Genomic DNA, 23,674 nt, shown 5'->3' on the forward strand with positions numbered 1-23,674 from the left:
AAAATGCATAAATGGTGTCATAGCAGGTGTGCACAATGCATGATTATGTTTCTGATAAGACTTACTTATAACCCACTGATCGTTTGTATTTGTTGCTGTAACTATGACTCTAGCCTTGCATCCTGTTCTTGTGACTAGCGTATGAGCACGTTGACGATTAACGGTATTGACTTTTGATACTCGAAACCCTTCTTTCGAACAAGAAAATTCTTGTGTCTTCACATTCCCTTCCATGTCAAGCCGTGTTATTCACCGACGTGTACTAAACCCATGTTCCCGTGCGAATCCCTTATAAAAGTACCAAGCTTGATCACGTGAAGAGAATAGCTTACCAACCAATATGTTAGATTCATCAATATTATGTATTTCATGGCATTCCTCGGTTGGCTTAACATTGTCTGCATCAGTATGATCCATGGCAAAAATTTTGTTGTACAATTTAAGTGGTCCCAACAGGAGTTGATGAAGATGTAAGTAAAAGTTCATTGAACAACATGTTTCAGTGGTGCTTTCAATAGGATGTGGTATTGGTAGTGGTTGTTGAAGGGTGGGTACAACATTAAATTTGCATGACATATTCAGGTATGTACAATAACTACAAAATTCAATAACTTTAAAGTAATAGATAAAATTACAATGTAGGTAGTAAAAATATACTTTTTAATAACAAAATTAGTAAACACAAAGATTTGTTTCGATACATATGTAAACATATGTGTCAATACATTTTTCAAAAGTATCGACCCCAAAAACATCGAAACAAATAATTATAATGTAATAGGTAAATTAACAATGTAACAGTATACATATACCGATTAATTATAAATCATTTCAACATAAAGTATCGACACTATTAGAATTTGTGTCGATACTTATTGTCTAGAATGAATGGCCAAACGACAGGCACGCATAAAGTGTCGATACATTTACAATGTAACCGATAGAAATATACCGGGTTAATGAGAGAATAGGTTAACATAAAATATCAACACTTTATAAATTTGTGTCGATACATTTGTCCAGACGAGGTTACAATGTAATAGGTTACAATGTAACCGGTAAAAATATACCGGTTAATTAGCAAATATGTCTACATTATGTATAGACACTCTTTAAATATGTGTTGATACTTTTTTTCCAAAATAAAAGCACAAACAGGTGTACGCATAAAGTGTCGATACATTTAAAATTGTATCGATCCCAAAAACATCGAAACCGATAATTATAATGTAATAGGTCAATTTACAATGTAGCCAGTTGAAATTGACCGGGTTTATGAGAAAATAAGTCAATTAAGCGCTACCTATTATATTATATAAGCGCTACCTAATATGTTATTGTATTTAATAATATTTCTAGTTAAATGTCTATTTTATTATATAAACGCTACTTATTACATTATATAAGCGGTACCTAATATATTATTATGCTTGATAATATTTTCGATTAAATAATATAACATAACTGATCTAAATTTTAACCTATTACTTCTTTAATTAATCACATCATCTTTATTTATTTATTTTCAATAATTCTTTGCTCTCTCCAACTTCCCCATTGCCTTTTCCCCATTCTCTAACCGTTCCTTTTTTGCTTTGTAATCTATTTTTGATGAGCCCAATCCTTTCAGATCCTAAATGATCGCTTCTTCTCTTTGATTTCTTCTCCGCAAGCTTTACGTTTTGAGGTGCGTTTTTATTTTTCTTTTTTACTCGCTATTTATCGTGTCTTGTTTATGGGCTTTTTTCTTCTTTTCTGGCAATTTCAAGATTGGTTTTGAAATTTCAGGATCTGGGTTGTTACTTTTTGTTGGAATTGAATTCGGTCTTGCTTTCGTCTCCCCCGGTTTTTTTTTTGTTTGGGGGTTTCACGCCTTTGATGATGCTTTGTTTTGATTCTTTCTTTTTCTTTTATTTTATTATGTAGGGAGATTCAACTTAATCGTCAAAGAGATCTAAATCTCGCTCTTTGTGTAAAGATTTTTACCGTTTAAACAAGTTCTAAACTGGATTCTTATCTCTGGCTATCTGGGTTTTACCTTTGCTTTTATCTATAATTATCATGGAATTTCTTAGTATACAAAGAAACCCTTTTTTTCTTTAAGATATGGGTATTTTTCCTGGAAGCAATATCCGCGATTTCAGTCTTATTTCTTTTGAAGCTTGATTCTTGAGACCATCACCAAAGCTTTGGCGTGATCTTTTTTTTACCCTTTCATTTGTGTAGAATTTACTTTACTGAGGTAGAAGTAGAACTTTATAAAAGTGATTCCCCCCCCCCCCCCAACAAAGTGTTTATGTTTGAATTTCTAAAGATTTTTTTTTATAGAATATGGGATTTGCACATATTCATGTGCTTGAACTTTCGAGTGATTAACCATGCGAGTTCATTGTGAATTCCATTTATTTTGAACCTAATATAAGGAAGAAAAGTACATGATCACTCTTTTTCTTTTTTCCTGAATATATAGATTGAACATGTATTATTTGAATGGGATCATATTTCTCAGACATACATAGTATAATTGGACATTGTGTTATGGTGGTGTTGAATATCTAGACAAGGAACCCATATCTTAGGCTCATTGTGCTGTATTTGTACTTCCATAATTCATTATTTATAACGTGCAGTATAACTGTATTTTCCTATTTTGGCAGGCAAATTCTCAGTTGTGAGTATTCCTCAGAGAGCTAAATCACAGTAATTTGGGTTTTATAGGAAAATGTTAGGAGGCAACAGCAGTAATCCTGTGCTTCCCATTTTCCTCGATGAGAATCATCTTCAATATCAGAATCAGACTAATGCATCAAACCAACTGCAGTTATTTGGATGCTGTAAGTTTTTTTTTCACTTTATTTTGCAATTAGAATCTTTTTTTAATTATTTCTTTCACTTCCCTATTTTGTATCCTCTTAAATTCAGTTGTAACTGATTCATACTTTTTTAACCTGCAGTGCCAGTTGGGTGCCATGTTGATCCTGTCAATTATTTTGGAAATGAACATCTCACTCCCATGATTCAACCCAATAAAAGTGGCAGAGAAACCGAAGATATTCAAAAGCAGCAAAACCTACAAATTTCCTTGAATTATAATGTTTGTAAAGAGGAAGCCGACTGTCCGGCTAGCATTCCAAATCCTAATGCTGTGTCAACTGGCTTACGGCTATCATATGATGATGATGAGCGAAATTCAACTGTGACTTCTGGTAGTGGAAGCATGATGCAAGGACCATCGATGATCTTGTCTCTTGGTGACCATGTTAGAAGAGAACTTGATCGTCAGAAAGAGGAGTTTGATCTGTACATAAAAGTTCAGGTATTATTGTGGTAACAGAATGTCTCAGGGATTCCTTAATTACAGATTTGAAATAGTTTAACTACAATCAGATGCTCTCCCTTTTTAGAAAGAACAAACTATAGGCTGCTGGTCTTCTAGGTTGGTTTACTGATACGTAGCATAGTATTAACTAATAGCAAATATATATGTTGATGCATTTGCTATTGGCTGGCCCAAAGGCACTCTCTCGATATTTTCCATGTTTGTAATAATTCAGATGAATCTTCTGTTTGGAGTATTCTCGCTTCTAAGATCTAAACTTCTGTCATGATAATGACATAGCATTTGCATTTCATGGTCAGTACATTTTATATGCTCATGGTTGTTTGTTATGCTTATGTTAAGATGCTTAGGAAGCTTACACAGTTTATTGTGATTATTATTTATCGTTGATTGATTATCTGTCACATTATTCTAATAAAAAGGTTTTTAATAGAACTATGTAATTGGATATTGGTTTAAATTCGTTTGCATGATTTTGTGACTTGTTCATTTTATTCTCTTAATAGGAAGAGCACATGACAAAGGGAATAAGAGAGATGAAGCAGAAACAAATGGCTTCTTTTCTTGCTGCTATTGAGAAAGGTATCGGCAAGAAGCTTAGGGAGAAAGACATAGAACTAGAGACTGTGAATAACAAGAATAGGAAACTGGTTGAGAGAATAAAGCAGGTGACTGCAGAAGCCCAAAATTGGCATTACAGAGCAAAATACAACGAGTCAGTTGTTAATGTGTTGAAGAACAACCTTCAGCAAGTAATCTCGCAGGGAGCTCAACACGGGAAGGAGGGTTTCGGAGACAGTGAAGTGGATGATGCTGCCTCATATATTGACCCAAACAACTTCCTCAGCACCCCCCTCAGTGCTGCAAAAGGTGTTTCCAGGGGCATGAAGGAACACGTCATTTGCAGAGCATGCAAGGCAAAGGAGGTATCCATTTTGTTGATGCCATGTAGGCATCTCTGCTTATGTAAAGACTGTGATTTATCAATCAATGTTTGTCCTGTATGCCAGGTAATGAAAACTGCTGGTGTCCAAGTGTACTTATCCTGAAACTGTGAAGTGTGAAGCAAAAGTCTTGAACAATATACCCTTCCCTTGTGTGCGACATCCAGCAATTTGCTACCTTCTTTTCTCCTAAACTGAGACAATGTATGACATTTTCTTGAAATGGAGTTTGCAAAAAGCATACTTTGTTGGGTCTCTCCCTAGCTACCCCATCTTACATTTTGTGTGTTTTCCGTGATGCGTGTCACAATGCTAGGTGGTGTTTGTCTATTAAAGTAGTAAGAAAAATGGTTTTCAAATATTGAATGGTTTAAATTGTTTGGTGAAGAGTTTGGCCAAGTTAAATGATGATACCTGGTGCTGGTGGTTGCTGTTTGTCCCTGTCTTGGAGTTTTCTAGCTTCTTCCTCCTACTTTTGATTTTAGTGGTTGGCCTTTTGTGAAATTTTGATCTTCAATAAAACACTAAAAGCCATCAAAACTTCTTTAAAAAGGAGTCGGCCGGAGACTTGAGATATTAAACTTTTTCTTTTTATTTTGACCATTGATTTTGAAATTTTGTCAATAGACCATTTAACTATTAAGTGTTAATTAAGTCATCTATCATTAACATGTAATCTAAAAAGTGAAATAAAAACTAAAAAAAATTGATATAATTATACATTTAGTTCATATTACTTATTCTTTTAATTTTGTCTCAATTTTGATATATTTATTTTTCACTCTGAAATTAAACTACGCCTGGAATGGGAGAGCAAGAGAGAGCAAGAGGACTCTAATAAGGTATAAGACCAACCATTGAGTCAATACCATTTTTTTTTTGAAAAAAACATGATGTGTATATTTTGTACCTTAATTTATAAATATTTGACTTAAACTCATAATATTTTATATATCTTTAACTTAAATTCACATCTTAATTTAAATACTAAGATATAAAAAATATATATCATGGTGTCTATTTTAAACTAAGAAATGGTTTCGGGTTAATGGATTTATCTTATGTTTGGTTAATCGTGGAACTAAAGTTTGAGTCCTCTTGTTCTCTCATTTCAGGTTGTTTTCTTTAAATCAGAATGTGACATGTGTCATCCTTTATAAGTGATACGTGCCATTATTATATTAGAATGTTAAATTTCTTTTACTTTATTAAAATTAGGATAAAATTGATATAATATGTAAGTAACATGTATCAAATATGTAATTATATCAGAATTTTTAATTGTCATCCTATGTAAATGACATGTGTCATCATTATATTGGAGGATTAACTTTATTTTAATTTATTAAAATTAAGATAAAATTGATAGAATATGTAAGTAACATGGATCAAATGTGTAATTATATAAAAATTTTGACTGTCACATCATCATCTCTGTTAAAGGTTAGTGACAGATGACTTGATTGATACATTTAAATAATTAAATGATCCGATTGACAAAATTTTAAATCGGTTATCAAAATGGAAAAAGATACAATAGTTAAGTGGTCATACGAATAAATTATCCTATAAAATATTAGCATATACTATTTTTACCATATACTAACCATAAGATTCAATAAGCATTTAATATAGAAAAATAAATACTTTATAAGGTAAAATAATCAGATGGAGAATATTTTACTAATTTCCCTGTTACATTTTCAGAAAAATTGTTCTTGTTCAATGAATCCCTATGAAATTCATTGAACTGTTCTCTACTCCCCTTGCTCAGCCATATCAACACTGATTTCCTTTTTGTTGGAATAAACTAAATTAAACTGATGTGTGAAACATTTAATGGATATAATAAAGTGCAATAGTTTAAACTGATTGATGGGACGTATCTTTTATATATTATTTCCTTTTTAAATTTTAATTGATTAATATTTTTACATAGATACAGAAAAAAGATTTTTTTAATTGATAGATTGATAAAACACATTTAAATATCCACTCTAAAACACTAAATCAAATAACAAAACATTGTCTTTTTATTAGTGATTAATGATACACAAACATTATACAATAAAAATAATTTTCTTAAATTATGTGAATACTTTAATTAATTAATAGAGTAAATTATATATTTAGTTACCCAATTATCACTTTAGTTTCATTTTGATCACTTAATTATTTTTTTTAAAATCATAGTAACGTCTCAGTTTGATCACTGACTGTTAAAAATATTAACGACGATACCGATGTGTTACCCTAAGATGATGACACATTATTATTGGAAGAAATAAAGAATGTTACAGCAATAGTTTGTTTATTATTTAATAACGAGTGATCAAAACGTAATATTAGATATAATTTAAAAAAATTAGTCTGTGATCAAACGAAACCAAAGTAATAGGTAAATAACTAAATACTAAATTTACCCTAATTAATAAAACCCCAAACCCTTTCATAAAACATTAGATCTGTACAAAATGAAATAAAAAGGAAACACGCCGTTTCACATTCGGCTGGTTCCCCTAGCGACTCTCTGGTTTTTTTTTTTTAAAAAAAGGAGAATAGGAAATCAAAATCAACAGATCTTTTTCTTAACCCATTAAACAAATCTTTTGGTTTTCTGGGATTAACGATTAATATAATAATAAAACCAAATTTTTTTATTTAACGTTCCTTGGCCTCCAAGTTTGTCCAGTGGAGTGTATATAAACACAATTGAGTCAGGGTTTTCTGTTTTCTTTGAATCCATAAGTCCAGGTTTCCTATTTTCCAAACCATCAATGGATTCTCATGGAATTCTTCACTTTCTGTTAATATTGCTCTCGGTTTCAACAATATGCCAGTCCTGGAGTTTTTTCTCTTTCTCTTCCAAACCATCTCACAGTCCTGAAGAACTCTCCCACGGCGACTCGGTGGCCGAATTCTCCATGGATTGCCTAAACGATGAGAAGGGAACGAGGTTGCTCCAAGATGCTAAAACCAGGTTGGTCGGGACAAATTCTTGCTGGAGAACTGCCTACGAACATCTCCTTTCCGGGTGCAAAGACATCATCGCTACATCCGAGAAACGTTCGAGATTCGCTTGGCATTTAAGCGATTGTTTTCAAAAGGATTCCGGGAGACCACCTTTGCCCTTCTGTCACACAGATTCCGCCATGGTTGATTGTCTGAAGAAGTTGAACGACTTGGAACACAAGGTTTATCTTGACTTCTGGCTTGAGACAAATTCAATCTGTTATCAGTTACAGTTGAGTAAACCCTTTTTCTTACAAAGCCCAGTTTTGATTTTTCTGATGTTTTGAAATGCTTACATGAATTTGGGCCTGTCATTTGTGTTGTTTTATCAGGAGCCAGGCGTTCAAGATTGAAACAGAGAGACTCGTCAATGAACTCAAACACTCTGCACAATATGCACAGGACAAACTAGATTCTATAGAGGAATCGACGAATGCCGTGTTGCGGAGTTCGAATGAGATTAGTGATTCCTTGAATGCAATCGATGTTCGAATCCATAACGTCGATCAGATGACTCAGGGTTTAGAAGGATACATGGAGAGTTTGATTGAGCATTCGAGGACGATTCACAAGAAAGCTTCAGAGATGGTGGATTCGCAGAGAGAGTTGCGTGATGATCAAGCAATAATGAATGATCAACTCAAGGAAGGAATATCGATGCTTGATGGTGCTTACAAGAATTTGGGGTATCAAGTGGATAGCCTGAGAAGTGAGGCCATTGCAATACAGAATGAGATTAACAAAGTTGGAAATTCAATGTCTTCAAGCATGAACAATCTCAAAACAACATCAGATGATATTAGAGATAAGGCAGGTGCCTCACTAGACAAGCAGCAGCAGCTTCTAGATGGGCAGTCGATGGCGCTTGAGGGTCTTCGGTTTCTTACTCAATTTCAATCCGAAGCACTGGAAGAGAGCAGGTAAAATTAAAACAAAGAAAATTATCAAACTTGGTAACTTGAATGATTTTGCTTATTCTTTTTATGACTTATAGGAATACTCTGCAGCGGTTAGCCGAGTATGGACGAAAACAACAAGAGGAGCTTCTAAAACGACAAGAACAGCTTCAACAAGTCCATGATCATTTGGTGGAGAATTCGAAATCAATATTGGCAGCTCAGGAGGCATTTGAATCAAAACAAGCAAGCATGTTTATAGCACTAGACAAGATATTTGCTCTGCACAATGCCATGCTGCTTGAATCAAGACTAATTAAAGCTTTCTTTATCTACTCTATGTCAACCTTCATCATCTACATGTTCACCAGCACAAAGCAAACATATCCCGTAAGAACAAGGCTATATATCGGTACGTCTACATGCATTTTGCCTTACTTGGACATGAGAAAAAGCTTGAAATTTAGTTGTAAAACTCATATCTCTTTTGGTTGCAGGACTATGTGCTACATTCTCGATGGAAGTCGGCATCCTTCGGTTCATGGAAAATGATATCGAACAGCAAACATGGATGATAAATCTGGTTAGGTCACTGTATGTGCTGGTTGCTTGTATTCAGATTCTATATGCCGTTTGCACGTACAGGTATGGCGGGCAATTAACAATGAAAGTATATGCAAACATATTAATAAATGGATTGAAGGAGTTGGTGATGATAATATGCATGCAGGGACTATGAATTATTGAACCATCAGATGCTATTAACATTGATGGAGAAAGTGGATAAAATGCAGAGGAATAAAGCATCATTGTCATGGGAAACGGAGGATAGTGACGTGGAGTGGTCTTCATGGGTTGATGTAGAGTTACCGGAAGATGTGGACAAACTGAAAGACCCAGACTTTGTAATTGGAGAAGAAATGGAACAGAGTTGGGTTTCAACTTCTTCCACCACAAGAAAATATAATCTCCGCCAACGCAAATACTCTAATCTTACTTAAAGCTTTAACCTTACAAAACTATTACATCTGCTACTATATTGTATGAGAATTACAACTCAAAGTTCTACTATGTACAATTTTACTCCTCATTTTATCTCGTGATTGACTAATAAACTCTTTTGATGATTTTATTTATAATTAAACTCTTCGGCTTGATTTCTGAATGAATTGGGTTCGGGTATTACATTCCGTTTCTAAGTGGAAATAGGATAATATTATAACGGATTTTGTATTAGATTACCTTTAACACAGATGAAGCATGATGCGATATGTGTTATAGTTGACAGATATGTGTTATTCTAGTTTCGATTATTTTAGACAAAAATCTTAGATGCAACTCTACATCCATGATGGAATACTACGAAATATGCGAAGGTATCTTGACGCTTTCATGGTGGAGGCATTTCAACGTTCTATGAGTGCAATGGAGAGACTCTCATTTAAAGAATGGAGGCATATCAACAGGGATGAAGCTATGCTTCGTCTTAGGGTTTATTGTCCCCTATTTTTTATAATTTAAAAATATGCATGGGTAAATATTAAATTAGACCTTTAACTTTAAGTTTATTTTGATTTCACCCCCTTATTTTTTATGATTAATTATACTTTGCCCTCTCATTTTTTATGGTTAATTATACTTTCTTTTGGTTGATATTAGAAAAATAGTGGAAGAGTTCTTTTAGGTAAGGAGGAGCAGAGGCATTTCAATGCTCTTGGACAGTAGAGGAGGTAACTCAACCCTTTTAGAGGGACTTTAGGAGGAGCAGAGGTATCTTCACGCCTTTAGAGGAACACTATAGATTGAGCTGAGGCATCTTCTCCTTTGTAGAAGCTATGCGAGGATTCAGCTCGCTAGGGCAAAAGCATCCTAACACTCTTTAAAATATAATGGAGGAACCCCTATCCTTTGAGTAAATTTCATAAGCCGTAAGTTAGGATGGATGCAACTCTACACCCTTATAGAAAGACTATAATATGTGGATGTATCTCAACGCTTTCAGAGGAAAACTGTAGAAGGTGTGTGAAGATATCTCAACATTACTTATTCATAATAGAGGCCTTTCAATATTGCATTGAAGATTTCCTTCAAAACATTTCCTTCAAAACCTCTGTTGCAGTTAGGGGTGTTCGCAGTCGGTTTGGATCGGTTTTTGGCTAAAAGTTCATCCGATCCGAAAGAATAAATGTTTGCGGTTTGGATCGGTTTGGATGTTTCTAAAAAAATCATTTCCGATCCGATCAAATTAAGTACGGTTTGATTCGGTTTGGATTTGTGCGATTTTTGGATTCTAATTTTTCAAAATTATATCATCCCAACACAAATGGTTCAGAATTTACCTTAACTGCCTTGCTTTCCAAAATCTCCATATGTTTCAATGCTGTGACCTGCAATTAGGTATTCCAGTACTATAAACACAGATCATTTCTATGGAACATAATTAAATATGCATAAAAGGTTCCCTTCTATGCAATTAGGCATTCCATTTCCAGTACTGTAAACATTCACCAACACCTGAAAACACAGATCATAACATTCAATGTAATGAAACAAAAATCAGACTTCAAAATTTCAGTATGCATCTATATTGTAGAGGAATTTTGTTTTTTGTTTCAACTCAAATTGATTCAAATAGCACATTGTTCAAATTCTAAACCCCAAATACACTACTAAAAGTTATGCAATTGTTAAAATTCTAAACTTCAAATACACTACTAAAAGTTGTGCAATTGTTCAAATTCAAAGCATTCCAGAACAGCAACCCAAGCTACAAGCATCCATATTGCAACAAATCACAGTTTAGATAAAGAAAAAAATACAATAGACTCCAACAGATTCCATAAAACAACACTGCCAACACATTCAAAATAACAACATGATCCAAAAACAGCTCCAGACATCAGCAACTCCAAACAACAGCAGCTCCAAACAGTAACATGATCCTAAACAGCTCCAAACAACATGATCCAAATTTCACTGCAAGTTTAAAGAAAAACATCCAATTAAAAAAAATAATCAATATAACTATTATTAAGAAAAACAACCAATTAAAAATATTATACCAAATCAACAACTAATCAGACTCCGCATCAGATTAGTATCGATACTAAGAGGAAGATATCGATACTATGGATTCCATAATAAAAAAATGGTATCGATACTGAAGGGAGTATCGATACCATAGTAGGGGTACCGATACTATGAAGCCTGTAATTTTTATATAGGATGAATTTTTATAGAAATTGAAAATAATAGTACTTTTAAGTATTATTAAAAGTATAAGTGTTAGAAAGTAAACTAACATATGTATGGTATGTGTAAATAATGGATGTTTGTGTAGATTGTAACCAAGCTCCAGAGTCCAGCAAGAAAAAGGGCAATGATAAAGTTGCTGAATAGTTGGACATCATTGCTGTATACTAGTGAGACATTCTAGGTGAGTGTATTTATTAAGTACATTAAGAGTTATAGGTGCATGTTGTTAAATGCATATGTTGCATTTTTATATCAGTATTATGTGTATTATCGACACTAAGTGTGTGACCCACATAATTCGTAATGAGCTTATGAATGACTGTATCGACACTATGCAACCCACGGAATTCATAATAAGTTTATGAACGACCGTATCGACACTAAGTGTGCAACCCACAGAATTCATTATAAGTTTATGAACGATCGTATCGGCACTAAGTGTGCAACCCATAGAATTCATAATAAGTTTATGAATGACCATATTGACACTAAGTGTGCAACACACGAAATTCATAATAAGTTTATGAACGACCATATCGACACTAAGTGTGCAACCCACGGAAATCATAATAAGTTTATGAACGATCGTATCAGCACTAGGTGTGCAACCCACAGAATTCATAATAAGTTTATGAACGACCGTATCAACACTATGTGTGCACCCCAAAGAACTTATAATGATTTGAAGCAATAAATTCGTATTTGATAGTTATGATATACTGATGTATTGATTTCACCTCATTAGTGTTATTGCCTCACTAAGTAAATACTTAACGTGTGTTTATTTCACGCGCAGGTTTTAGCGAGCAGAGTAAGGGGTGCATCTGACATTGTAATTCAAGGGTCGCCTCATCAGTAACTATACGACAACTATGTCCACTTTTGATGTTGTTAGCTAGCATGTAATAGATTTATTATAATGCTCTGAAAAGTATTTTTAAACTATGATGATGTAAAAATTAAAGATGTTCAAACCTTTAAGATCTATTTACATATTATAAGTAATTGAATGTTTTTAATTCATTAAATGAAAATATTTTAAGATTGGAAACACAAATTTTTATTGTTTTTTCAAAAGTGGAAAGTTTTAAAAGTGATGTGACATATATAACTCGTGTACGGAAACGTAAACAGGAAATTGGGTGTTATATCGACTTTCTTGAATAAATAATGTATAATAAGTAGAGGCATTTCAATGATGTGGTTATATAGCATATGATTTTAATGTTCTTGAAGAGACAGACAATAACATACATTTTGTAACGATCCAAATTTCTAATTCAACATTTGAGTGTCAACCCAAAAATTTATTTAATATATTTATTATGGTATGATGATTCATTAGTTTGAATTTGTGTTCAATCATGTGAGAATTTAGCTTAATTGGAGATAAAAAAATTAAACTTGGAAATAAAAAAATTAAACTTGTAAAAGAATGATAAGGACCTAGGATGTAATTTTCTCATTGGGAAAATCGTGTTGATATTTTGAGGATTTGGTGCTGACTTTGGGCGTGAGTTTTGGAGGGATGAAGACCATTTTTTTTATCTTTCCAAACTTCTCTCCTTTATCTTTTCTCTTCATTCTTTTTTTCCCTTTTTCCAAGCAAGAGAAGTAACAAAACTTTCATATTTTTTTATCTCTTTAATCCATCCGAAAAATCTAAGGTAAGAATCATGATCCTTTGATCATAAGTTCTGAGATAAGATCATCATCTTCTTCAATGTTGATCATGAGCTCATTTAGAGGTTTGAGAGGGTTTGAGCTCCAAATATTTCCTCTCATTGTTTCCATCTGATTTTTGTGTAGTTTAGTTATTGTTTAAAAACTTTCATTAGTCATTTTCATGTTAAAATCATTGATTGACTTTTGGATGGTGAATATATGGTGTAAAGACCCCTAAAGAGCAAAAGCTATGAAGACTTTATTCTATTGTGAGCTTAAGAGGTATTTGGGCAGCTTAAAGGCTAAGATAACACATTGTAACTCTTTTCTACTATTCATAGTGCATAACATTTAACATGACTTGTTTGTATGAGGTGAAAAAACATGTAGGGGTTAGGTGCTTGATCAGTTGTTGTGGACATTTTAGACGTTACTTTAGTGTAAAAATGATGTATGATAACCCTACTAACTTTCAGAAGCTTTAATAATTTTACCTAATTCGTCTTATCCATACAATAATTTTATGAGATACTATATAAACTACCTCAAATCTCTAAATTGAGTTACATATAGTCCAAACCTCTAATTTTTCCCCAAGAATAATATCCTCTAATTTAAAAAAACTTTGCTCTACCCTTTAAATTAATCAAAACATAAATCTAAATTCTATTTAAATCTAAATTAATCATAAATTATATCACATTATATTTTAACATAATATACATAGAATATGATATATTTAATGAATATATTACTAATTTTATTAACATGCTAATGAATATACGTCGATAATTTTAAAAAGTAATTAAAATATTTTAAAATTTGAGCTAATATAGAATCAAGATTACTGAAAATATAGTTTGGGGGGTAATGTAGTGTTCATTATGAAACAACATAGTTTAGAGGAAGCAGTGTTTGGTGGAATGACGACATCACCTAAAGGCAAAGTTAAAATCCCTGTGAGAGGCTCTCGTGCTAGGAGTAGTATAAAAAAAAAGGTTAGTGATCGAAAGAGTTAGGGCAAATTTCGGAGTTAAGACTAACAAGTAGCCGAGGAAGATGATTATCCCAATTCGTTGCTTCACCTGTGGAAAGGTATTTTCCCTTTGGTTTTCTTCCTTTCCAACTGGATTTTAGGTTTTTTTCTTTCTTCTTAAATTGCAATTTTGTTTTGGTTATTTTGTAGGTCATTGGCAACAAATGGAACATTTATCTTGATCTTCTTCAGGCTGACTATACCGAAGGGTTTGTGACGACATCATCCTCTTTTTTTAATGTTTTTGAAGAAATTAAGTCTCTTCTTTGATGATTAATCTTTTGTTCTAGAAACTTGTTCACTACCGATTTTCTATAGTTCGAGTTTGGTTAAAATAAAGGTGCTAGTTTTTTTTGTCATGACCTTGGATGAGAAATTAGAAAGAGGGGATGAGGAATTAGGGATTAGAGATGAGAAAATGGGAGAATTGAGAAATGAATTAGGGATTTTGAAGTTACCTGTTATCGGGCAGATGATGAGGCTGGTAGCTGGACTAAACGAAAACTGGGCACGACAATTGGGCTGAGGATGGTAACTGGGCTGAAAGGCAATTAGCAGATAAAGATAATGCGGGTCATAGCTGAGCTGGACAAGGAACGATTATGTTTGTTAGAAAGAATATAACAGCTGTCAATAAATAATTGAACAAGCTGAGGAATATATAGAAATGTAATTGAAAATTGAAGATTATGAATGAAAAATACTAAGAACTTCTTTCTGTAATCTACCTTTCTCTCTATTTCTTCAACTATTTCTCTCCATTTCAGGTGCAAACCTGACAATTGGTAATCAGAGCTAGATTATTGATCCCAAGATTATATTCACGCTGGGTAAGACAATAAAGATACAGAAAACTGGAACCACAGAGGTACCAGAACAATCAGTGGAAGCTAAGAATGAGGAGACCTTACCATTGTGGTAGACTGTTCAGAAAAGTGAGATGAAAGCAAGGATACAAAAACTGGAAACTGGAATGACTGAGAATAATGGATATTTACAGAGGATCTTGCAGATGGTGAGCCAGGCAGCTGAGGAAAAGAATTCAACTCTTTTAGATAAAGGTCGATTGCAAGCAACTATTAATCAGACCAGGAATGAGGGTAAGCATCCATGCTTAATAAAAATTCTTAATGAGCATGAGAAATATACTTATAAGAAAGATGAACCTGGAATATTATCATCTAGACATGTTATTCCTCAAAATGGTGAAAGTCCACATAATGACACTATAAATGTGCAAAAACTAAAAATGAAAGGAAATACAATGGATTTAGGGGAGTCATCTATTGGTGGAGATGTTCAGTCAAACTATGTTTTTAGGCCTAAAATAGAAATCCAAATGTTTGATAGGACAAATCCGAGAGGGTGGTTAATGAAATACCAAAAGTACCTGAATACCAGAAAGTGGAATTAGCTACAATGTACTTAATTGGGAAGGCTGAGACTTGGTTTGATGGTTATATAGCTCAGAAGCATAGGGTGAATTGGCATGAGTTTACAGAAGATATATGCCATAGATTTTGTGATCAGAATTGTAATGACATTGTGGAGGAGTTTAAAAGTTGACTCAAAGAAAATCTGTAGAAGATTATCATGAGAAGTTTGAAGAGTTGAGGTCTTATATGTTGTAGTATATTCCATATTTAGAAGAAGGGTATTTTGTTTCCAGTTTTTTTAGTGGACTGAATGAAGAAATTAAACACAGAGTTAAACCTCATAATCCAACAACTTTGGCTACTGCTTTTAGATTAGCAAAATTGGTTGAGTTGACTTGGGAGGTGGAAAACAGAAAGCTGAGGTTTCAACCTAGGGTGGTATCTACAGGACAAAATTCTATGTATAAATCTTCTAATACTACCTTAAATCAACCACAAAAGGGAGTTACTCGAAATACTAATCAGAATAGATAGTCATTGGTGGAATATAGAAGAACACATGGACTGTGTTACAAATGTGGTGAGAAATTTAGTCCAAGACAATAATGTAAAGTCAAACAGCTGAATTCTATGGAGGAGATAGAGGATACATGAGATTTTAAGAATGTGAAACCAGAATATAATGAGCCCAAGATAGAAGAATCTGTGGAATGAGAACTTGAAATTTCTATAACTGCTATAATAGGCCACACATGCTATAACACCTTAAGGATACAAGGTCACATATCAGGGAAACCTCTTAACATCCTAATAGATAGTGGAAGCACCCACAATTTTATAACTGGTCAGTGGTCTAAGGAAGAAGTAGAATTGGAGCAGACCCATCCTTTAACCATTACAGTAGTTGCTAATGGAGAAAAATTGTACAGTTCAACCATGAGTAAAAACTTAATATGAGAATGCAAGGTTCTCAGTTTGAACATGATTTCATAGTTTTAGTCTTGGAAGGTAGTGACATGGTATTAGGGGTGGAATGGCTGAGAAAATATAGTCCACTGCTGATGGATTTTAATCATATTACTTTGAGCTTTTAGAAAGATAGGAAAGATGTTACCCTAAAAGGAGGACATAGTCCATCTACTGTTAGATTGATATCAATCAGTAAACTGCAGAAATTGATGGAGAAAAACAATGATATCACAGGAGAAATTTTTATGTTGAGTGGGGAGGTTAGTTGTAATAAGGTACATGCTGAGTTACAAAGTTTATTGGAGGAATATTCAGTTGTTTTTTAGGAACCAAAAGGGATGCCACCCCTAAGGGAACATTATCATTCAATCATATTAAAAGAGGGTACAGAGGAAGTGAACATCAGCCCCTACCATCAGATTTTGGAGGTTGAAAATCAAGTTAAAGAAATGTTATCTTATTCTATAATTCAGACAAGTAAAAGCCCATTTGCCTTACCTTGTCTGTTGGTTAAGAAGAAAGACGGAAGTTGGAGGATGTGTATAGATTATAGGCAATCGAATGACTTAACTATAAAAAAATAAGTTTTCCATTCTTGTGGTGGAAGACTTGTTGGATGAGTTGACTGGAGCAACTTATTTTTCTAAATTGGATTTGAGGTCAGGGTACTGGCAGATTAGAATTACTCCTGAAGACATTCCTAAAACAGCCTTTAAGACTCATCATGGCCACTTTGAGTTCAAAGTTATGCCTTTTGGGTTGACAAATGCCCCAGCAACTTTTCAGGCCTTAATGAACAAATTATTTGAGCATTATCTAAGAAAATTTGTACTGTTTTTTTTATGATATACTTATCTACAGTCTTGATTTGGAAAGTCATGCCAGACATCTCAAAACTGTTTTGGAAGTTACAAAGCAGAATCAGTTGTTTGCAAAAAGAATCAAGTGTTTCTTTGGTCAAATGGAAGTGGAGTATCTAGGCTACATTATATCTAGACAAGGAGTAGCTATTGATCCAGCAAAGATTCAGGCAATGCAGCAATGGAAATTGCTAAAATCCTAAAATCTCTAAGAGGTTTCCTGGGCTTGACAGGATATTATAGGAGATTTATAAAAGGGTATGGGAAGATTGCTAAACCTTTAACTACTATGCTTAAAAAGGATAACTTTCAGTGGACAAAAGAAAGCAAAGTTGCCTTTGAACTACTTAAGAATGCAATGTGTCATGCTCATGTTTTAGCACTGCCTAACTTCACTAAAGGTTTCTGCTTGGAGACAGATGCAAGCTCTAAAGGAATTGGAGCAATTTTATCTCAAGAAGGTAGACCAGTGGCTTATCTCAGTAAGGCCTTAGGACCTAAACAATTGGATCTGTCCATATATGAAAAGGAGTACTTGGCTATACTAATGGCCATTTCTAAGTGGAGGTATTATTTAAAAGGGGTCTTTTATTATAAAGACAGATCATGAGGCTTTAAAGCATTTGTTGGAACATATGTTGACTACTTCTATACAGAAGAAGGGGCTCACAAAGTTATTGGGACTGAATTATGTTATTCAGTACAGGAAAGACATACATAATTTGGCAGCAGATGCCCTATCTAAAAGAGATGAGGATGAGGTGGAATTACAACAATTAACAGCTACTGTTGTTATTTCAACATGGGTTCAAGAGGTTGAGCAGAGTTATCAGAATGATTCAGTGGCTGCAGAAATGATTACTAAGCTAGCTGTCTCTACTCAAGATGCAACAGAATGGTCTTATTCAAAGAGTGTCTTAAGGAACAGGGGTAAGGTTTATATTAGACAGACAAGTTTCTTAAGAAGGCAGATCATAGAGACTCTACATGACTCACCCCAAGGTGGTCACTCAGGAATCCAAGCTACCTATCATAGAGTGAAGTCCTATTTTTATTGGAAAGGGATGAAAAAGATGATTAAAGATTATGTTCAGCAGTGTGACATTTGCCAAAGGATAAAAGATGAGCATGTTTTGAAACCAGTGTTACTTCAACCACTCCCAATTCCCCCAACAGGCTTGGGAATTTATTACTATGGACTTTATTGAAGGACTTCCAACCTCAATCATTGACAAGTTTACTAAATATGCACACTTCATAGCCCCAGTACACCCATTTAATGCAGTAGAGGTAGCTAAAGTTTATTTGGATCAAGTGTATAAACTACATGGGCAGCCAAAATAGCTTTATCTGACAGGGATAAGATTTTCACAAGTCTTTTCTGGACATAATTACTTAAGCTATTGGGAACTAATACCCTCTTCACTACAGCCTACCATCCAGAAACTGATGGTTAAACAGAGAGATTAAACCAATGTTTGGAACAATATTTACGAGGGATGTGTTTCATGAAACCTACAAGTTGGAGTAAATGGTTGTCCCAAGTAGAATGGTGGTATAATACCAGCTTCCACACTACTTTGGGAACAACTCCATTCACAACCCTCTATGGGTACACTCCCCCTACTATGACTTGGTCAACAGACTCAAAAGTAGCAGATGTACAAAAGTTATTACAGGAGAGAGACAATATGAATACAATTCTACATGATCAGCTTGACAAAGCACAACAACACATGAAGCACTATGCAGATAAAAAAAGAAGTGATAGAGTATTACAAGTGGGAGATGAAGTTTACCTTAAATTATAGCCATATCGACAGACATCAGTGGCATTAAGGAAGAATCTGAAACTATCAGCTAGGTACTATGGACCCTACAAAGTTATAGAAAAAATCAGATCAGTGACTTACAAATTGCAATTGCCTGAAAACTCGAAAATACATCCTGTCTTTCATATTAGCTTATTGAAAAAGAAAATTGGAGAGAAAGCAATTACCTCTAGAGATCCACCAGAGGTCAATGCCAAGGGTCAACTTCGTGTTTTTCCTTCCTTGGTATTAGACAAACGTATAGTGAAAAGAGACAAAAAGGTAGTCACTTAGTTGTTAATTCAGTGGGTGAATTTTGGACCAGATAACGCTACCTGGGAGGATTTTAATGTACTGAAATCGCAGTTCCTTGATTTCGATCCTTGGGGACAAGAATCGACTGTAGAAGGGGGTATTGACATGACCTTGGATGAGAAATTAGAAAGAGGGGAGGAGGAATTAGGGATTGGAGATGAGAAAATGGGAGAATTGAGAATTGAATTAGGGATTTCGAAGTTACCTGTTATCGGGCAGATGATGAGGCTGGTAGCTGGACTAAACGACAACTGGGCACGACAATTGGGTTGAGGATGGTAACTGATCTGAAAGGCAATTAGCAGATAAAGATGATGCGGGCCATAGTTGAGCTGGACAAGGAACAATTATGTTTGTTAGAAAGAATATACCAGTTGTCAATAAATAATTGAACAAGCTGGGGAATATATAGAAATGTAATTGAAAAATGAAGATTATGAATGAAAAATACTAAGAACTTCTTTTTGTAATCTACCTTTCTCTCTGTTTCTTCAACCATTTCTCTCCATTTTAGGTGCAAACCTGACATTTTTTTTCTAGAAAATTTAACTTCTAGGGAAAACTATAATGAGGATATAATAGGGAACTGGATGAATTTAACAGGAAATATTGGAAAGCGAGGTTGCTTGATTGTTAAGGGAATATGAGCGTTCTGGAAGTGGAGGGATATATTGCTAAAGAAAGAACTGCTTGAGCTTAATAAAAAGTCAATTCTAATTGCTTTTGAGTAATTTGAAATCTGAACCATTCCACAATCATGTGCTGAAATCATTCAGCTCCATCGACTTTTGTTTTGTACCTGTACCATTTGCTGAATTGAACATTAATTACAGTAAGCTCTCATTATTGAAAAGGAAGTTGAAGGTAAACATTGAAACATCAAGTTTTATCCTCCCAAAGTTGAGTGGAGGAACTACTGATGGAGTTTTACCTATTCTCCAACCCCCACCCCAATGCAAGATTGTTGATGTTGGCTAGATATTTTTATATATATAGATTGAGGGAAATGGATTATGTTGCAAGTTGATGTGAGTCATAATAAAATTTATGTTTTAACGATAGTCATCCAAACATCAACACTCAGAATAGTATTTAGTAAATTGTGAACTGTTTAACCCGCAGAGATGCTCTTGATGCTTTGGGATTAGTTCGATATTGCTGTAGGAGAATGCTTATGACTCATGTTGACCTCATTGAGAAGCTTCTGAATTATAACAGTCTGGCCCTTACTCTGTTTGGATTCTCTCTACATCTCATGTTTCTATTCATTCATTTTAGTGCTGCCTTTTTTTTTTGTATTCTCTTCCACTGACGCTCTGCTTTTTTTTTTTGGGCAGCGTTGGAGAAGTCAGAGACCAGTTGAGGAAACATGTAGTACTTAATGATCTGTTGCGGTTTGTGTGAGTGCTTGATTCTCAGATTTGTGCAAGTGTACCATGGTCTGAATCCAGAAAAATGGAAGGACTAGAATATTACTACTCTAGTTGTCTTCAGTTTTAGTTCTATAATGGATCCCTGTATGTATGAAAACTATGTGGGATTTGAAATGCTGAAAGTGAATGAAACTATACGTGGTCAACGACAATGAATAATGAATTTGACGCTTAAGGGTACTTATCCTGAATGTCGGATCCATGTAGCAGGGAACGACTTTCAGTTTTGTTAGTTGCATTGCTACAGGCTTGTTTAGGACGCGTAGTATATTAATGGGCTATGAAGAACGGGTACGACAAAGGAATGCCGTTTCAAATACCCGATACGTCCCCGGCAAACGCGTAGTATATTAATGGGCTATGGGTACGGCAAAGGAACGCCTTTTCAAGTACCCGATACGTCCCTGACACGGGGACGGTTGGGGTACACCGGGGATGGCACGGGGACTGCAGGGGTACGTACCAGGGACGTGCCACGGGGGAGAGGTACGGCTGAATGAACTTGGGGACGTTTGATGTTTACCAGAGGACATTTCGGTGACTGCATGTGACTATCAAATGCATTTCCAGGGGTAATTTTGACATTTTTCATTAAAAAATAATAATAAAAAAATTATCAGATAGAAAGAGGGTATTCTACCTGCTACCCGAAATGAAGCTGTATGTCGTAGGAATGTCGACCTGCTACCCGAAGCCAGAAAGTGCGAAGATATCTAAAAGGGAGACTCTAATTCTAGAGTCAAACAACAGAAGTATCCAACAACATATCAGAGTTATGGGGCTATTCTACCTCTTGGTTGCCGAAAATTTGGCTTAGTGACCTGAGAAGATGGCGTTGAAGCAATTGTGCTGTGTGTTTAAACTGATTTAGGTGATGTAGTTTCTATTGCCAGTTTTGTTTTATGGTATTCTTGTTGCTTTGTTTCCTATTCATCATTGAGTGTTATCTATAATACAATAATTATTTTAGTTTTAATTAAGATATAATGTCAAAAAATTATCCTAACACGTGATTAAATAATTACTTTAACCCTCATTTTATAGAATATTTTATCCCTTTAACATTTAATTTAAGATAAAAAGTCATATGTGGACTAAAATCGTTAGTTAACAAACAATTAATGCACTAAAATAGGAGTATTGAGATTTGATGTTTTAATATTGTGATTTACTTGTGGGTTTTACTTACTAAAGTTTTTATGAAATATTAAATTTATTTATGATATTTTACGTCTATTAAATTTTTATATGTCGTACTTTTATCATCTCCGTATCCTGTTATTGTAGAATGAGAAAATCGCCTCAGTGACCAAAATTCCCATATAATATACGATTTTAACCAATTTTTTCCGGATTTGCCAAAATGACCAACAAAATCGCAATGCGATCGCTAATTCGCAACGCGATCTCCATTATCGCAAATTCGCGTTGCATTTCGCGTTGCGATGGTCTACAGTGTCGTTGCGATTTTTCCAATTCTCAATGCGAATAAGTAAATCGCAATGCGATACTGACTATCGCAATGCGATACTTACTACACATCTAAAACCTACAAACAGCAAATTATTGAATTCTAGGTACTTAACCAAACATTTTCAAACCACAAGCCTATAAACATACCAATTGTTTATGGACATTTTTATAACGCGGATGCAGGTAGGAAGCGTCTCGTATATATCGATCTAGCCATATAATGTCGAAACCACAAGCCTACTGCAGCTCTATCTATATCGGTGGGAGGTAGATACTTTATACTTCCTGTGATCAAACGGTCCAACGCCAAGCATACGAGAGGACCACAATCCCCTCTGGGTCATTTCGTTTGTTGTGGTGCGGTCTCGTCTCTGCTAACTATAATATTGAGCTTCTTTGGCTTCTTGTTTCCAGAACGAGTCCAATAATTTATCACATCCAAGAATTTAGCCAAATAAGAGCTCCATCCCTTAATAATATCTCTTAAATCAGCCAATGATATGTAATTTATCATGCTGTCATATACTATTGCCTTAAGGGATGAGATCTGAAGCTCGACGAGAAGCCAATGGTTACGTTCCAAAACAGGGATAAACACCTGCAATCATAAGTAATAATTCATTCATTTGCGCACTTATTTATGAATACCTTTAAACTCAATCTAAAATAAACACTAACCTTATCGACCTCCCACCATGCAGGATAAAGTTTAGCTTGTCCATTGCCCAACGCAAATGATTCATCTCGTTGATTCTTCAAGTGAACGACGTTAAAAGACGTCGGCATAATTGTATATCGTGTATTTCTTTTATTTTCCTTAAGTTTCCTAATTATTAGAAGACGTGACACCTACGTATCGATATGCTGTTTTACAAAAAAAGACATATTAGTAACTTACATAAATTTACAAAAAAATAATCAAATTAAAATATAAGAAAAATATAAGACTTACCCCTCCATCGAAATAGCCATTGTCTTCGACCCCTAATAATACGCCCCACCAAGACCGATCAAGCAACAAATAGATATCATCGTTGAGCTTGCATATGTCAGTGAAACACCCCTGGCTTCGCTCATGTAGATAAAAATCAACTGCGGTCTTAGCCCAAAGGGTGTTATCCAAAATTGTGTCCGGTAGTTGTTTCCTCTCCACTTCAGATACCGGTATTGTACTGGCCGGTAACTCATATGAGAGCCAACTTGAATCCATCATGTCCGGCACGTCAGAGGGTTTCTCAAGAATCCTACATATGACGCCATGTGAATCGTGCTCTTGAATGGTGGGAGGG

The 23,674-nt window shown here is 34.5% G+C and overlaps 2 protein-coding genes and 1 long non-coding RNA gene across 4 annotated transcripts; all 3 read left to right on the top strand.

Moving 5' to 3' along the window:
- Positions 1 to 1,567: 1,567 nt before the first annotated feature.
- LOC120203690 (probable BOI-related E3 ubiquitin-protein ligase 3) lies at positions 1,568 to 4,494 on the top strand. 2 transcript variants are annotated; one of them, XM_039203879.1, is made up of 4 exons: positions 1,568 to 1,687; positions 2,658 to 2,834; positions 2,955 to 3,316; positions 3,847 to 4,494. In XM_039203879.1, the coding sequence occupies exons 2-4, from the start codon at positions 2,723 to 2,725 to the stop codon at positions 4,387 to 4,389; spliced, it is 1,017 nt and encodes a 338-aa protein (XP_039059810.1). In that variant the 5' UTR covers positions 1,568 to 1,687; positions 2,658 to 2,722; the 3' UTR covers positions 4,390 to 4,494. The 2 variants fall into 2 exon arrangements, with proteins under 2 accessions (XP_039059810.1, XP_039059811.1); XM_039203880.1 differs by lacking the exon at positions 1,568 to 1,687 and having other exon boundaries at positions 2,614 to 2,834.
- Positions 4,495 to 6,997: 2,503 nt separating this feature from the next.
- Positions 6,998 to 9,193, top strand: LOC120203804 (protein GAMETE EXPRESSED 1-like). The gene is made up of 5 exons (XM_039203979.1): positions 6,998 to 7,528; positions 7,629 to 8,216; positions 8,291 to 8,604; positions 8,690 to 8,837; positions 8,923 to 9,193. The coding sequence occupies exons 1-5, from the start codon at positions 7,062 to 7,064 to the stop codon at positions 9,191 to 9,193; spliced, it is 1,788 nt and encodes a 595-aa protein (XP_039059910.1). The 5' UTR covers positions 6,998 to 7,061.
- Positions 9,194 to 14,308: 5,115 nt separating this feature from the next.
- LOC120203691 lies at positions 14,309 to 21,034 on the top strand. Its single transcript, XR_005523888.1, has 3 exons — positions 14,309 to 14,357; positions 20,602 to 20,696; positions 20,817 to 21,034. It is a non-coding gene; the product is annotated as an uncharacterized LOC120203691 (long non-coding RNA).
- Positions 21,035 to 23,674: the final 2,640 nt, after the last annotated feature.

Source organism: Hibiscus syriacus, unplaced genomic scaffold (genome assembly GCF_006381635.1).
Source record: "Hibiscus syriacus cultivar Baekdansim isolate YM2019G1 unplaced genomic scaffold, ASM638163v2 tig00010263_pilon, whole genome shotgun sequence".
Lineage (NCBI taxonomy): Eukaryota > Viridiplantae > Streptophyta > Magnoliopsida > Malvales > Malvaceae > Hibiscus > Hibiscus syriacus.

Excerpts from the sequence above, each read along its gene's own strand:
- LOC120203690 (XM_039203879.1), top strand. The coding sequence starts at position 2,723 with ATGTTAGGAGGCAACAGCAGTAATCCTGTGCTTCCCATTTTCCTCGAT. Across the intron at positions 2,835-2,954 it reads ACTGCAGTTATTTGGATGCT|TGCCAGTTGGGTGCCATGTT; the intron begins GTAAGTTTTTTT and ends TTTAACCTGCAG. Across the intron at positions 3,317-3,846 it reads ATCTGTACATAAAAGTTCAG|GAAGAGCACATGACAAAGGG; the intron begins GTATTATTGTGG and ends TTCTCTTAATAG.
- LOC120203804 (XM_039203979.1), top strand. The coding sequence starts at position 7,062 with ATGGATTCTCATGGAATTCTTCACTTTCTGTTAATATTGCTCTCGGTT. Across the intron at positions 7,529-7,628 it reads TCAATCTGTTATCAGTTACA|GAGCCAGGCGTTCAAGATTG; the intron begins GTTGAGTAAACC and ends TTGTTTTATCAG. Across the intron at positions 8,838-8,922 it reads TATGCCGTTTGCACGTACAG|GGACTATGAATTATTGAACC; the intron begins GTATGGCGGGCA and ends ATATGCATGCAG.